Consider the following 16,854-nt stretch of genomic DNA (forward strand, 5'->3'; position numbering starts at 1 on the left):
ATGGGAAAAAATCTTTAAGGAAACAAACATGAAATGCTGAGAAATTCTTAAGTCTAAAAAAATTAATTCTTTGTAATAACAATACAAACTCTAGAGGTCTTTTTCACACACTTTTGAATACTGGCTTGTCATAGTGCTCTTCTAAGGATGAACAACCTCTGATGATACCTGGAAACACATTTCTCTTGCAGACTTTGGTTCCAAATGCATTTCCTTTTGGCTCAACATTTTGACAGTACTGATGTGATACTGAGCCAAGAGGTTTTCCATAAGTGAGGCAGATTTTTGCAGAGGATTTTAATACCAACCACCTTCACATTCACCTGTAATACAATAAATATTTAAAAGTCCTTTACAGACTTCAATTTAAGATGATTCTGAAAAAACTGCATTTTATTTGCTTAAAAATATATTCACAGATAGAATCATTTTAAATAATAGCAAAATTATAAGAAAAATAGTAGAAAATATACAGTACTGAGAGACTGTTATTTTGATGGAACAGCCAGACTATCACACTAGACAGACAAATGTAGCAGTGGCAACATCTTCAGACAGAGACCATCAAAAACAGCCCTGAGCTTTAAAATGTGTCTGTCCCTGAAGAATCCAAATCTCCATGGGCACTGCTCAGACTCTGGGTTTCATTATCTGTGTTTGTGCCAGGCAGCTGCACTGACACCCCTTCTGCAGGAAGATGTGGATTCAGATGAGGGGCAGCATCCTCTCCTAAAAAAAAAAACAGAAAAAAGGGAAACTAAAGTCATTATTTGCTGTCTGTAACAACTCTGCTGAAGTCATCTCCATTTTCCATGGAATCTTCAGTAGACCAGAATGATTTAATATATGGGTATATATACACTGGAGTTTCTGGTGTTTTCCACAGCACTGGAATGGGATCCATAGAAAATCCATGGCAAAAGTTAATGTATTTAGCTAAAGGATAGAGATCAGATGAATCAATGCATGGAGCAGGGTAGAGACAAAGAATGAAGGAACTCAGGAGAAATGGCACTGGGAGAACAGCACAACATTCACTCAACTGCAGAAAGAGCATTTTGAGATTTCAGTTGTCTTGGGGACATTTAAGTGCAGCAGCCACAAGCAAAACAAACATATCTGAGTCCATGTACAACAGCAAAGTCTTGGAGCTTGTTATTATTCCAACAAGCTGCAACAATTCTCCCTTCCTCTGTGATAGACTAGGTAATTAAAACACTGTTTTCCCAATAAAACAAAAAAGTTAGGCTTTCTTTCACCCCAGTTAATTATCTACTATGTCACTGAAGCAGTCATTTGCATTCATCTGACTGGCAGCAAAGCACACTTCAAATGGCTAATTAAAACAAAACCTCACTGCTAAAATAAAATTCCATTGGTGTTTTTCTTGCTAGAACAGCAGCCAACAGCTGGGAAGTCAAACATGAGTGAGGGCAAAGACAGTAAAGGCAGGACATGGAGTGACCTGTGCCAGCCAGGAAGGCATTCCTCAGGGAATCAGCACATCACCTGGAGAGGAAAAGGCTTGGGGAGATCTTGGAGCAGCCTTCCAGTGCCTAAGGGCGCTCCAAGAGAGCTGGAGAGGGATTTTCCACAAGGGAATGGAGTGATGGAACAAGGGGAGTGGCTTTAAACTAACAAAGAGAAGAGTTAGATGGGATATTGGGAAGAAAGTCTTGGTTAGGAGGGTGGTGAGGACCTGGCAAAGGCTGCCAAGAAAAGCTGTGGCTGCCCCATCCCTGGAAGAGTTCCAGGCCAGGCTGGATGGGGCTTGGAGCAACCTTGGAGCAACCTGGGATAGTGGAAGGTGTCTCTGCCCATGGCAGGGCTGGAATGAGATGAGCTTTGAACTCCCTACCAACCCAGAACATTCTGGGATTCTGGTGTGTGGCCATGTTTGTGTGATACAAAAAGGCTGCTGAGAAGAAAAGCAAAGGGTTTGTTTGTTCAGACATGAAGGTGACACAGTAAAGATGTGACTGTGCAATGCCCAAGGAAACCTGGCAGATCATCCTCTACTAAAGCCCCTCTCCTACAATAGATGCAGTTTGATGCTTTCAAAGCTTGACTTTCTTAATAATTTCCACAGTCATGTCACATTCCATGATGTCATTGTTTCAACAGCTGCTTTCAGGTTTGCTTAAAAAAAAAAAAAAAAAAAAAAAAGGAAAAAAGAAAAAATGAAAGGAAAAAAGAAAGTAATATTCCCTTATCCCATGTCTCTGTCAGAACTTCTCAACTCTTTGATTCTGGGAGTGCTAAAAGAAAGTATCATATTAGTCTGCATTCCTCCTAACACATACTTTAATATATTTTACAGATATATTACAGGCCAATTTTACAATAGTTATAAAACTTTAAACAACAGAAAAAATAAAAAGAATAATTCCATCTACTTGCTCAACAGAAAATTTACCAGTTCCTGAGCTATCAAAATATCTTTAACTTAAAAACACCCAAAGTCAAGACTGTCCTTTTTTAAAGGCAGAAATCTGAAGTCTCTGACTTTGTTAAATTCACACAGAAAATACAGAACTTGAATTTTCAGCATTTTAGCTGTGAAAAAACTATGGATATCATATTTCAGCTAAATAGGAGATTCTGCTCCACAACTGTAACTTCCCAGGATAAAAAGCTGCTAGTCCTGAAACTCCACATTGGCCCCAAAAATACAACTACCAAGTTACTCTCACATATGTTTTTCCATGATTGCCTTTTGCTGAGTGTGACCTCGTGCATGCACAGTGCATAAAACACTTTATATCCCCATACAGGGAGGGGTATGAGAATAAAGACACAAATAGAGGCAGACTGGGTTAAATCCTTGCATAGCCCCTGGTCTGCTCCTTCTTTAATAATGTGATATTCCATTTTATGTCTTCCCCTCATCAGAGAGCAGCTCATAACCAATATTCAGATGGTTTCCTCTTTAACACTGAGTTCCTCACCAGCACAGATATGTAACCTGCAATGGTTAAAATTTTTTGATACACCATAAAAATGGAATTTTTTTTTTTTTTCTCCTTTACAAAGCACAAAAGGGCAAGCAGGCAGGTAATCTTCATGGCTTTCCCCCCTCTTTTTAGAGGCTCTGGGAATGCTCAGTACAATTTTGTAACCATGTAGTTAGGTGTATTTATAAAAATTTTCCTTGTTAAAATCCAATAAATGGAGCATGTGACCTTAGGTGACCTCCAGTTTTCCAAATTGATTTTCACCATCTAATAGGATAAATTCATATGAACTGTGAAAACTGACACTCTTGGTAAGAGAGTCCTTGGCTGGTAGAAACTCATCAGTGACTGAAAACATCTTGGTGACTCACTGATGGAAAAGGTCACATTTCAGATCAGAGATTTTTCCTGTTCTTGGCACTCTGTAACAAATTCATGTACAGTACTAAATTTCCAGACCTTTGTTTAACAGAAGCATAAAAATTAATGGTGTGACAACCATCCAGTGACCTGTGAAGGGAGTTTTTTTTCTAAGAGGTACCATCACACTCAGAATACTCAATATACAAAGGGTGTCATGAATGTGTGCCAAAGGAAAAAGGAATTAACCACACTGTAGGGAGGTTGGGTTACTCACACTATATGGCAACAGTAAGAACAAAGAAAAATGTTTAAAATCTTTCCTTTTGAATTTTTCTATTTGGCAAAATAAAAAGACTAAACAAGTCTGACTTTTATGCCAAATGAAAACCATGTGCTTTAACTCCTCTGACTGGGTGTCCATATATTAAATAAATCTTATAAATCTATCAGGGGATGAAAGAGAGCCATATCTTGTAAGTGAAATTGTAATAATGGAAACACAGAATGGTTTGGATTGGAAGGGACCTTCAAGAACATCCATTTCCACCACCTGCCATGGCAGGGACACCTTCCACTGTCCCAGGCTGCTCCAAGCCCCATCCAGCCTGGAACATTTCCAGGGATCCAGGGGCAGCCACAGCTTCTCTGGGCACCCTGTGCCAGTGCCCCATTCCCCTCACAGCCCATAATTTTTTTCCAATATCTAATCTAAACCTTCTTTCTTTCATTTTGAAGCCATTCCTCCTTGTCCTGCCAGTCCATGCTCTTAGAAATCATCCCTCCCCATCAAGACAATAAATAGGGAGGGGTTTGAAGGATCAGGACCCAAGTTATTTTTCAGTATAAAACCAGAACCATAATTACTGTAATTACCTACATATTGCTTCCTAAAATTTCAAAACAATCCTCCCTCTATTCCTCAACTGAAGCAGCTCTCTTCAAGAGCAAGAATAAACTTCCAAGACTGTAAAAACAACTCCAGTGCAGTGCTCTCATTGCTTTAATAGCAGGGGCTGATAGGAATGGCTTGTTTCTTCTTCTGCCAGATTCCAGCTGCTTTGCTTTGTTTATTCCTGACTTCAAAGTTTCAAACACTGTCCTGTCCCAACAAATAACTTCCTCCAGATGGCATTAGCTCAAGTGCTCTGAGCACAGAATAGCACCTGCAGATCTAACTCAGCATCTTAAAATCTTCATTCAAGGTGCCTTTTTTTCCCTGTCATTCCCCCATTTTGCTTTCTCCCTATATAAAAAGATTTACATCTGGCATATAGTTACAAAGCCCATTAGAAGGGAAACAGAGTTGTCAGAAATACTTTACACTAAAGCAAAGTGGAAGAACAAATGAATACAGGGTCAAAGGTAACAGAACCACTGTCAGTAGGAACATTTTATGGAGTTACAGAATGGTTTGGGTTGGGAGGGACCTTCAAGCCCATCCAGCTCCTATCCCCTGCCATGGGCAGGGACTCCTTCCATTATCTCAGGTTCTCCAGGTTCTGGAGTGTTCTGTCCTGGAACACTTGCAGGGATGGACAGCCACCCTGTGCCAGGGCCTCAGCACCTCACAGGGAAGAATTTTTTTCTGAGATCTCATCTAACCCTGCCCTCTGTCAGTGTGAAGCCATTCCCCCTTGTCCAAAGTCCTTCTCCAGCTCTCCTGGAGCCCCTTTAGGCACTGGCAGGGCCTTTAAGGTCTCCCTGGAGTTTTCTCCAGGCTGAACATCCCCAGCTCCCAGCCTGTCAGTCTCTCTTACCTGCACCTCAATTCTCCTCTCTTACCTGTTGCTTTCTTTTCTCCTCTCTGCTCCTTTACCTGTAACAAACCTGTGAGGTACATATTTGTACCAATATGTGTCCTGTCCATGGGTCTGTGTGGTACCACACTGAAATTCACTCACTTTCACACATGGTTGTACAGGTGAGTTATCAAGCAGAGCAAGCCAAGAACAGGCATTTTTGGCAAAATCAAAATTGTTCCAGGCTTGCTGGACTGACATATATTGATAAGAAACATCCATATTTTGATGTAAGTAATTCTGAAGGCTGCAGTGAAAAGAGAAATTACACTGCAGTGTCAGTCATGCTATAATTATAACAATATTTAGCATTTCCATTTAGCTGTATTGTGCAAACTGGCTATTTATTGTTTCTGGAATTCAATGGCTTATAAAGTTGAAAGTGGGTAGGTTATAGAACTAAAAGAATACAGTCTTTTCAGGAATAAGGAGGAGCATCAACAGGCTCTCAAATAATCCAAAATTTTGAGCAAATTATTCTCCATTTATTAGAAATGAGAGTTCATCTCCAGATATTTTCTCACTCTTGCTACCTTGAATCCATGGGCTTGTTTAGGTTATTGTGGAGAAGTTGGCCTTTCTCAGCTCTGCCAGAAATGTGCTTTTTAGGGCAGGGGCTGTCTTGTGTGAATGCTTTGCCAAAGGTTTACCTTGCTGCAGGTGAGAGCTCTGCCTCCCATTGGGGCAGAAACAGAAACCAAGAGCAAGATGTCCTGCAAATGCCTGCAGCTCTCTTTTGGAACTCCAACCCAGCTGTTTGTGACAAACAGAGAAGATTTCTAGGCAAAACAAGGCCAAATTTCTAGGGCTGAGTTACATGAAAGGGGTACATTTACAATTAAAACACTTGAGCTGTTTTATAGAAATGGACAGACATCTGGAGCACCTGAGCCAAAAATGTCTGGATTTAAAAGCATGAGTCTATGCTGGAGCTGAAAAAACACAGTTTCATTCTCAAAGGCTGCAGCCAACTCATAAACTTCCATAAGTGGGCCACAGACACCAGTGGAGACAGAAAACTATATAGTATGAGTTCAGTTCAAGTTCTGACCTAAACTTGGCCAACTCCACCTTCCCCTTGGTGTCATGTACTTACCAAAAGCCTGTACACAAGCACACAGAAAATAAACATGTGGATACACACACTGTCCTTTTGCTGTTTGTTTGTGTAACCCCCAATGTATAGCCCAGCTATAAATATTTCCAGAAAGAAAATAAATGCAGATCCCGAGCCAGTAAAGGAGGGTGGGGCCAGCCTCAGCAGCTAACAAATATTTCAAAGCAGAATATTTGAAAATTGTTTTTTCCTCCTCTCAAGTTGGAGTTCAAGGGTCAGTGGTTTTCCAAAACACTCTATATTCCCACCAATAGCAACACTAAACAGAATGAAAACTAGAAATACATTAAATAAACTAGAACCAGATTTTTCAAAATCCTAACCCAGAGACCAATAGGGAAGGGCAGACAGAAAGCAGCTCCAAAAACATCTAGAAATGAGATTGCAGAGTTTACTAAATAAACATTTCCTTCTGGTGCCTAAAATCTACTCTGCTCCTTTAGATCTGGCATCTTTTCCTTTGTGGAACCTCTCACTGCTTAACAAATTTGTTCCCTGGCCACATCTCTTGCTGCTGTTTCCCACCAAATCCCTTCCAAAACATGTGTAATGATCTTTCCAAATAACTACAACAATTATTAATGCTAAGAAGAAATATTGCAAGTGAATTTGATTTTTCCATGCAAATGGCTGTGATTTTTGGATGTGCAATTGGCTCAGAACAAATAGTTTAACATTTAAGCACTGCCCTCTCTAGGCTTCAACCATTTTCCTGAGAAAACTCAGATGAGGCACTGTGGCAAATGCTGAAGCTGCAGCTTTTATTTAAAAAATAAAAAAAGGAGAAGGAATTGGTTCTTTATTGGTCCAGAGTCTTTGAAAAGCCACCAGGAGAACTGGTGCATCTTGTGCAAGGGCCAGGGGGAGGGGTAGTCCCTAAATCCACAAGAGATAACCTAGGTAAACAGCCAGTGGAATCTGACAAGTGATAATTAAAAATCTGCAGATCTAATGGTGTAATTAATATTTTACTTACTCAGTAAACCTAAATATCACCTACACACCAATTTTTTTCCCAACTTTATGCAAAATCTAACCAGCAAGTGGACAGGAAGGTAATTTTAAAAGCATATTTCTATAATATATTAGGTATGTTATTCACACCTTCATGTTTGGGCTCCAAAAGACATTTTAATGCCTGTATCTGAAACAAAATAAAGAAGCTAAAAAAAGGGAACTAGAATGATCCATTATGGGAATTCACACTTAATTCTAAGACAAAGTTCTGCTGAATTCCATTAGGCAGAGTCAGTCAGTGCAAAGCCAGCAGTAGGACTGGCTCCACTGAGACCTCATATCTTAATGATATTAATTGCAGCAAAACTGCCTCCAGCTTATCTGCATCGTGCCACAGTGCCAGACACAGCAGCATTCACAGCCTTCTTCAGGAGGGGTAAGGAAAAGAAATAAAAATCAAAGCATCTTTTTAATTCTTAGAAGTTACATGACCCCCTTTCATTGAAAAATAGTTTAAAAATATTTTTAGAAGAATAAAATCAGGTCACCATCAATTAAGATCTGAAAATTGACATCTTCCTAAAATTAATAGCTAAAATAGAGGAGGGGTGTCCCTGTGAGGCTGTGGATGCTCCATCCTTTGCAGGGTCCAAGGCCAGGTTGGATCTTGGAGCTTTGTGGGATAGTGAAGGTGTCCCTGCCCATGGAACTGGAGAATTCCAATGTGTCCAGCCCTGCCAGCTCCCCAGATACCAAATATCAAAAAAAAATCTTTAGGAATCTCAGAGGACAAGTTTCAGTGAACCCCTGTAAGAAGTCACAAGCTACTTTCTACCACTGAAAAGTTCAGTGAGAGACCTTCATGAGCTCCCCCTCAAACTGACAAGATTTCCTGGGTGAGGAGGTTTTACCCCTCCAGCAGTCTGCACCCAGATCTGAGTGAAATTCAGGGAATGGGAATCAGAAAGAAAAGAGAAAATTTTCTTCCTGAAGGGCAGTATTTTCTCACTGCAAGTCACTCCTCACATACAATGGAGTCACTGAATGCATCCTTATAATAAAAAACTAAATAAGGGATACTAGGTACAAAGAAAACTTCAAATAATAAAGGTTTTTCTGGAGGACCACAAGCAAAATGGCTTTATTTCTCTACTCTGAATACTTAAATATTCACATGATCCTGTGCATTTGTTTTGATGATTTTCAATAACAAAGGCATGGGATTCCCCATATGGAAACAGTTTGCCAAGACTCCCTTTACTGTACTACCATTACCATGGTCTGGCATATTAAAATGCTTGTACCTACAGCAAAATTACCCAAAATTTTTGTAATTACACCTTTTCAAAAGAAAATGATGAACATTTTCCCCAGGAACAAAACAAAACAAGACAGAACAAAAGCCAGCCCTATACAGTTAGCATGTTCCAATGGTCAGTCTAATAAAATCCATGCACATTTCTAGTACATGAACACAAAAACTTATAAAAAATAATTAGAAAATACAGCTTTTCCAGCCTTTTGTTTAGTAGCAGAGATCTTACCATTTGTGGATATCAATGACCTTTGGAAAATGCATATGAATAAGCATTTCTAGGAAGCTTAGAGAGGCAAATGACTTTTCTGTTAGCTCAGAAAGAGGATTGAGTAAGCACATGTTTAAACAAGGAAAACATTAAATGTCTTTACTGGAGGATCTGGTAGCTCACTGTTGTAGAAGCATAAAATCATTTAGGCTAGAAAACACTTCTAATATCATCAAGTCCAACCATTAACCCACCACCACCATGTTCACCCCTAAACTATGGTCCCAAGTATCACATCCAAAAAATTTTTGGAACATTTTTGGGGATGGTGATTCCAACACTCCCTGGGCTGCTTGTTCCAATGTTTGACCACCCTTTCAGTGCAGGAATATTTTCATAATATCCAATCTAAACCTCTCTTGGTGCAACTTGAGACCATTTCCTCTGGTCCTGTCTGTCCAGACTCTATTTTGACCTGCTCTTGAAATGAGCACTCAGTGTGATGACAAGTAACTCTGCCTTCACAAACTAATGCCTGGGACCAGAAACTTGGAAAGGTCTGAGAGTAAATATATGATTTTATCTTGTGCTATTTTAAAGTTTGTTAAAATCTAAAATGACTAAACTTTGTGCAATAGAGATAAGCATTCCTCCTTGTAAAAAAAAAAAAAAAAAAAAAAAAAAAAGAATACAAAAACCTTGGCCTGTTACATGGTAAAGAGTAAAACCAAAATTCCTTTGCAATACTTGGGTGAATCTGTGCTTTAAACCAGTAGAATAAATGAGCTGGAGAAATGCATTGCTCTACATTTATGTTGCATATTAAGCACAGAGCTTCTCAACTCTCTCTTAGACACATCAGTGATTTTAGTATCACACCCCCCATCTCAATGAAAAGTTCCCCAGCAGCACCAGAGGAAACAACAACCCTTGTCAGGAGCTGCTCTGCACAGCCCTGGTGTCAAGCAGGGCCTGGAACAGACCCTTTCCCACCAGGTTCTCACTTGGGCAGATGCTCTTTGCCTCTGAAGCTGCAGCCACACGCACACAAATTGAAATTTGGGATGCTGGCTGCACCAATTTCCTTCAGGAAGCTCTGCAGATCTTTGACTCTTCCCAGCTCAAGCTGTTGGTGCCAAATCTGGTGAGCACCCAGCTCATCCCCAGCTTTGGGCCATGAGCAGGATTAACAGAGCTTGTAGGATCTGAGGGAAAATCATTTATCACTCCTCTGGGTTTGGATATCCCTGGCCAAAATACAGGGAGATGTGCAAAGGAGCAGGTATGGAAATCCAGTCTGTGGGAGCAGAGTGTGGGCTCTGCCTGATGATGGACAACTCTTGGAATTATTTAACCATCCAGGCAGGAGAAGCCCTGTAAGGTGAAGGGCACAGGCACCTGGCTCTGTGCATCAGTACAGAGCCCACACCTGAATTCAGGAGCTGCTCACAGGAGCAGCAATCACACAAAGCTCCTCAGGAAAGCAGCTTTTGCAAACCCTCCACACACCTGAACTGACAGTGACACAGATTCAATTATTTAGCACAATCCTGATGTGACATGATGACACCCAGGGTGTGCCAGCAGGAAAAGCACAATGGCAAAGGAAGTCTTATCTATTGTGCCTCATGGAATTTAATGGCTCACCAGAATGTTACCTGAAGCAAATTCATTCACATTGCACCCACAATACACTCCCAAGTTCAGGAACACTCTCTCTGCAAGTATCAGATAAAGCAATCTGTTTGCTGGCAGTTTCTTGCACAGCCTACAATAAGAGCAGCATTTTAAGAAACATTAACAACTATTTTCTTTGTTTCTGACTCTTAAATATGAGGGAAGAACTGAGTCTGGAATATACTTAAAATTCAATACATCTCCAAGTTGGGGAATATATTTTCCCTCATCATTACTCTGTCACTGAGCATTATGCTGCCTACACAAGAGCATAGAGAACAAATGCTTAAAGATCATCTTCCTTTATACACAACATTTAAGTGTCACTGTTATTTGATGCAATGTTGGGTTTTTTTAAAATGCTGGAGGCAGAGATGTGTTGCAAAATCTCTTGCAACAGGACTGTCTCCTACATTGTTGGAAGCCTGGAAAAGGTCTGGATCATGCCTGGGGCCTCTCTCACAAATTCTGCAATGCAAATTGCAATGTAGTTTTAACTCTACTATTACAGGGTTCTCCAATCATTCCCTATTCCTGCAGATGAGAAATAAACAGGTTACTGCAGATTCATGGTGCATTGCTCTGTATTTTCAGAGAGCTGCTTGGAAAGGGAGCAGTGGAATATCCAAGCTGTAGCTTTATTCACACAACCTACATTTACCAAGCACAGAAAGTTTCCTGGAAAACTATTCTAAATCTGATAAGAAAAATCCTCATTAAGAATCATTTGCTTGTTTGATTTTCACTTATTGAGCTTTAATGTACCATAAAACTAATAACAACAGTGCCTTAACTAAATACTGCTTGTCCTGTATTCATTAATTTTGGAAGAACACAAAGCTGCTTGTAGATACAGGAAGCTGCTGGAAAATAAAAAGGAACTGATCACATAAACTCCAACGAGAGAATTTTTCTCTTTTTTTTTTTTTTTTCATGGAACACAGAGTTCAACAAAAATGTATTCTGTTCACTGTACACACGACACCAATGGGAATAAGAGCCAGTTCAAGTTCTAAGTTACTATTAGTTGGGTAATGGCTTCAAGCTGCAAGGCACAGCTGTATGGGCCCAGCCAGACAGGCTATCACAGCAATGCTTTGATAGCATGGGGCCCTGAAGTGTCAGGATATAGAAAAGGCAGCAGTTGTTGGCTGTGAAAACAGTCTGATACAAACCAGATGGGGACTCACTTCATGGGCAACACAAAGGAAAACAATTGGCTCATTCAACAAAGTCAGGCCACTGCCCCAGAGAATTAACAGAAGACAATAACAGTCAACCAGAGTTGATGCAAACAAGAAACAGCCATGTGGTTACGGTTTAAGGAATTGTTTCTCCTCAGACTAAACATAAAGTTTTGATTTCTAATTCTCATATTCATTAATTTCAGTCTCGTTTACAAGCCCCTTCTTCCTCCAAAGTCTTCCGTGTAATTCATTTATGTAGCACCAGCCTTCACACACCTACTTAAACCAGGAAAAAAAAAACCCATGACAAAGGCAGCTGGATTAATCTAATGTTTCCTGAGGAATGCCAAGACCACAGACAACTTTCTGAACCGTGGCAGAACAGCATGACAGATACACAGAGTGTTATTAGACATATTTGCATGCATATGGCAATATATTTACTGATTCTTTTTGGATTTGAAATGCAGAAAGTCCAACAGGTCACATGCTGGGTTACCAGAGTACAGATATCCTCCAGTTTAGTGAAGAGTTCTTCTGGTTTCTTACTTAGGTTTGTTCTTTTAACCAAACTTCAGATCAATTATGTTGCCACATAAGAGTTTTGTCTGGCTATGGTAAAAAAATCTATTAAAATAGCTATTACCAAAACTTTTTTAAAGTAATTAAAAATTTAAAAACTCCCTATTTCAGCCATAACTCGAAAAATCCCCAGCTCTCTCATTTTTAGATGCTTGTAGGAGATTATGGTCGAAAATCTTAATTGCTCTTGCTGTTTTATTACAGGAAATATGAAAGTGACATGTGCAAAGGTATTTTGATTACAAATTACTTACAGAGATTGCACAATAACTCAGACCTCTAAGGGCCTTCTGCAATTTCGCTCTCAGACTGAAAACATCTGAACTTTCATTTCATACACTTCAGACTATTCCCTCTGGCAGGCCCTGCACTGTGAGCACTTGGATGGCTCTGCTCTGAGCCACACCTGGAAATCCAGGCAAGGACCTGGACAGGGAGAGGTCCTGGATGCCTTGTGAAATCAGTGTCCTGCCTCCTGCCAGCTTTAGGACACCTCCACACATCATGAAATCACAGAATGGTTTGGGAAGGGAACTAAAAATCCATATTGCTCCAATCCTGCTGCCGTGGGCAGGGACATCTTCCACTATCCCAGGTTGCTCCAAGCCCTGTCCAACCTGGCCTGGGATGGAGCATCCACATCTTCTCTGGGCAACCTGTGCCAGAGCTTCAGCATCCTCAGAGTGAAGATTTTTTTCCCTAATATTTAATCTAAACCCACTCTGAATGTATGGTTCTCATTTAACAGGCTGACTCTGGAATGACAGAGGGAGTGTGTCCTTTAAGAAAGTAAAAAAAACCCACAACCTTCTCTAAACTAATGAATCAGAGAGACAGGCCCTAATGCTCTTAAGTGGTTCTAGCCTTCAGCTGCTGTGGTTCTCCAGCCTTTGAGCATGGCTTCACTTCAAAAAAAGGCCTTGGCTGCATTCAAACCAAACCACCACACACTGAAGGTAGAAAAACCAGGTTTTACTTCAGTGTCCTGCCATAAGCACAGAGCCAACAAAGCCACTGTGGGCTGAGCACTCCCTGAGCTGAAACATCTCCCAGCAGAACCACAGGGCTGATTTCCAAATTCCTGAAACCTGGGCTGCAGGGCTGGGCTGTCACACTGTAGCAGGAGAAGACTTTGCCTGCAGTGCTGCTATTATTCATTTTCACATCGTTTATATCGAGGTCTGACCACATTTTCTACGTGCAGCTGAAATTTTGGGTTGAATCTCTGTTAGGTCGTTACCAGAAAATTAAGAACCTTAGGAACAGCACAGCCTTTATTTATCCAACCTCAGAGATACTGGCAGCCAGAGTCCTGTATTAAAAGCAGATGAGAGAGGAGCAGAAACCTCTTTAAACCCCAGGTCTGCCTGCACAGGCAAACCCCAATTGCTGTTATAAAAAGGGTTTTTGGTGTGTCAGAGAGTGCCTGCACATAAAGGGCAGCTGGGGCAGGGGAGGCACAGCTGCCCAGGTTCCCTCAAAGTGAGGATTCCAACAGGAAACTGCTCTCCCCTTTCTCTTCTCTCTTTTTAATCAGGAAGGAAGCTTCATCTTCAGAAACAAGCATTGCCTGTGTCATCTCCCTGCCTGGCTGTCTCTAGGAGCAGCTCCAATTACTGAAATAAGCAACATGCACTTCTGAAAATTCAGTGCTGCACTTACACTGGAACTCAAACCAGTAAATATTTCCCATTTATAACTCTGATTTATGTAATGGGACACAAAAGCAGCCGTTGAGTAAATGAAACAATTTTCTCAAGATTGGAAATTATGGTTTCAGGATAATAAAAACACACTAAAAAAAAAAAAGGCAGAAATTAAGCAATTTGCAACAAATTCTGTGCTTTTTACTTCTCCTGAAGATGCAATGGCCTGACAAGGACAGACACTGCAGCTGTTTTACTGTCTTTAAACAAACACAGCTCTGCCTAACTCTTGCAATATGCACAGTGCCTAAAACAGGTCATGATATGCAACCCTGAGATTATTACCTTACTGCAACAACCTGAGTTAGGATGGAGAGCCAGCAGATCACCCTATTAAGTCTAAGCCACCTCGATTGCCTAAATTTGAGCCAAAATATAAACATAATTCTACCAGACTTAGAAAAGGTGGGATACATTTTCATGTTCACATCTGGTTGATGATTTATTAATTTGTATTAAAAAGACATGCCTATGTGACATTGAAAGAAAGAGTTAACTGGAAGGCAAAGTCATACTGTACACAAAGAGAAACAGTTACTTCCCTGCAGCCAAAGCATGGGGGGAAAAATGCATTTCACAGACCTGCTCCATATTTTGTGTCACACTCAACTTTCACTCAGGTTGTTTGGAATTGTGCTAAAAACCAGCTCTTACTTCTTTAAAAGCAAAACGTAAGTTTTAGATTAGAGCAGAACGACAGGACATACAAAGGTTCTAAATTTAAATTAAGTTTTTCGAGGTGTAGGGTTTTTTTTTAACTCTCCTGAATGACAGCACTCATGATAAAAACCAGAGCACAGTAGTCCACAGACAAAGTTTAACCCATCTCCATCATTTACTACTGTTCCTTGCAAAGGCAGTCACCAAAAGCACATTTGCAAGTGGTATTTCAGAGATGAGGATTTGTTGTACTTCACTTACAGAATCAGTTGCAGGGAAGATGAAGAGGCTTTTACTGCAGCTTTATGTTAGGAAATGTTATTCCACAGAGTTACAAAACACAGCCCCATGTGCAGCCTCAGCACTGAGCAACAGGTCATGCATGACAACTTTAATCTTCACTCACCAGCCCTTACCCTATTTTTTAACAAGAATGCTACTTTGGCAGCCTGCATTTCTCAAAATCAGCATGTTATCAAAGAGGAGCATTACCAGTATTTACATAGTGTTCTTCATTTGGAAGACATCCTAGATAACATTTACTCCATGCTGTTGCCTTATGATAATTTCATGGGGCTCCTATTCTTAAGGAATTAATCCTGTGGGCTTGGGAACCCTACATTTATATTTAATTACAAGCAGCCTTTGTATCACTGTATTGAGAAGGTGGAGCTGGACAAACCTGGCTTGTCTTTGGTGCATGAAGTTGAAGGTCTGTTTACTCCTGAAATAAGAAATAAAGTACACTGGACACCAGCATGAAAACTGCCTGGAAGTCAAGCCCTTTCACAATCTAAGAAGCAGTAGAATTTAAAAAAAAAACTGATTGTGGACACAAATTGTCTAAGTATCCATCTTTATTGGCCACTTTGGTTCTCTTCATAACTTTACAGCTGTTCCTTGCCTCTCCTAGTGCCAAAAATCTACAAAACATTAAAAAAGACAAAGAAAAAAAATTATTGTCTGAGAATGACAGCTTCTGTGAATCCCCAGTCTGCTTCATAAAAGAGGTCTGGGGGCAGACAGTCAGAATTTGTGAGTTATTCATCACTCACCTCATGCACACTCATGTCCCAGGGATTTCCCTCCTACCCAGCCACCCCCCACACTAACAGCTGGTTCCTTCCAGCTTTTATGTAGTGCATGAAAAAGCTGTACTGAGAGCAATTTAAGAGCAGGTAAAGCTGAAGGGAGTCCAGCTGCCTCTGCCCAGGGCTCAGCAAACCCAGCACAGTGGGGAGAGCAGAAGCTGCTCCTTCTGTTGTGCTGCTCTCAGACTTGCACAGCCACTGAATTATAAAAGGCAACATCTGCCTTCCCTACCCATCAGAAAAGTGTAACAAACTCAGCACATGCTGAAGACATAAAGCCTGCATTTCTCCTATCACAGTGCTATATATGTTTCTCCAAGTTGAAATGTGTGTTTGTAATACTCCTTGTCTTCACCTGTCACCAAACAGTATCCAGGCAATGTGTTGCCAGCACCCAAAAGCATCAATACTTCCTGCTCTGATACTGTTTCCTTTTATAAAAAAATTAAAAAAAGAAAAATGGAGATAATAGACCTACTTAAATGACTGTTAATCCAAGTAAGGAGGGTTACACCTTACAGATCCTGTGGTGCATGTGCCAACTGAACCAACCCTGAGACCTGGAATGGTTCCTGGCTCAGCTTAGCTGGTGTGGATGCATCAGGCTGTACACAGAGAGTGACTGAGAGGTGCAAATGTATCTTACTCAGAAAAGTGCCTTTTGTAGGCTGTAATCTGTGTGAGAAGCTGCAGCATAATTCTGGATGCAGGAACTCCAACCAAATGCCCTGCTGGAAAGGGAATGCTGTTCCTCTGAATCATGGAATCACACAATGGTTTGGGTTGGAAGGGACCTTAAAGCTCATCCAGTTCCACCCCTGCCATGGGCAGGGACTCCTTCCACTATCCCAGGCTGCCCCAAGCCCTGTGCAGGCTGGCCTGGGACATGACAGGGATGGGCAGCCACAGGTTGCTTCTGAGGGCAACCTGTGCCAGAGCCTCTCCACCCTTACAGCAAAAAAATTCTTCTTCACATCTAATCTAAACCTGGCTCTTTTAAATTTTAAACCATTGCCCCTCACCCTGTCACTCTCTACCTGTATAAAAAATTCCATCTCCCTCCTTTTTATGAGCCCTTTAAGATATTGGAGGGCCACAGTGAGGTGTCCCTGGAATCTTCTCCAGGCTGAATAATCCCAGTTCTCCCAGCCTCTCTCCACAGCAGAGGTGTTCCAGCCCTCTGGTCACATCTTGTTGCAGTGACACACTAGAACAACCAGGAATCCCAATTTACA

The 16,854-nt window shown here is 40.9% G+C and overlaps 1 protein-coding gene across 1 annotated transcript in view; it reads right to left on the minus strand.

Moving 5' to 3' along the window:
* Positions 1-360: 360 nt before the first annotated feature.
* KIAA0586 overlaps positions 361-16,854 on the minus strand; it is a 70,452-nt gene continuing 53,958 nt past the window's right edge. Inside the window, exon 34 of the mRNA XM_079309288.1 lies at positions 361-729. Within this exon, the coding sequence (XP_079165414.1) occupies positions 584-729 (146 nt within the window). The 3' untranslated portion in view covers positions 361-583. The remainder of the gene's footprint in view (positions 730-16,854) is intronic.

Source organism: Erithacus rubecula (assembly GCF_903797595.1).
Source record: "Erithacus rubecula genome assembly, chromosome: 6".
Classification (NCBI taxonomy): domain Eukaryota; kingdom Metazoa; phylum Chordata; class Aves; order Passeriformes; family Muscicapidae; genus Erithacus; species Erithacus rubecula.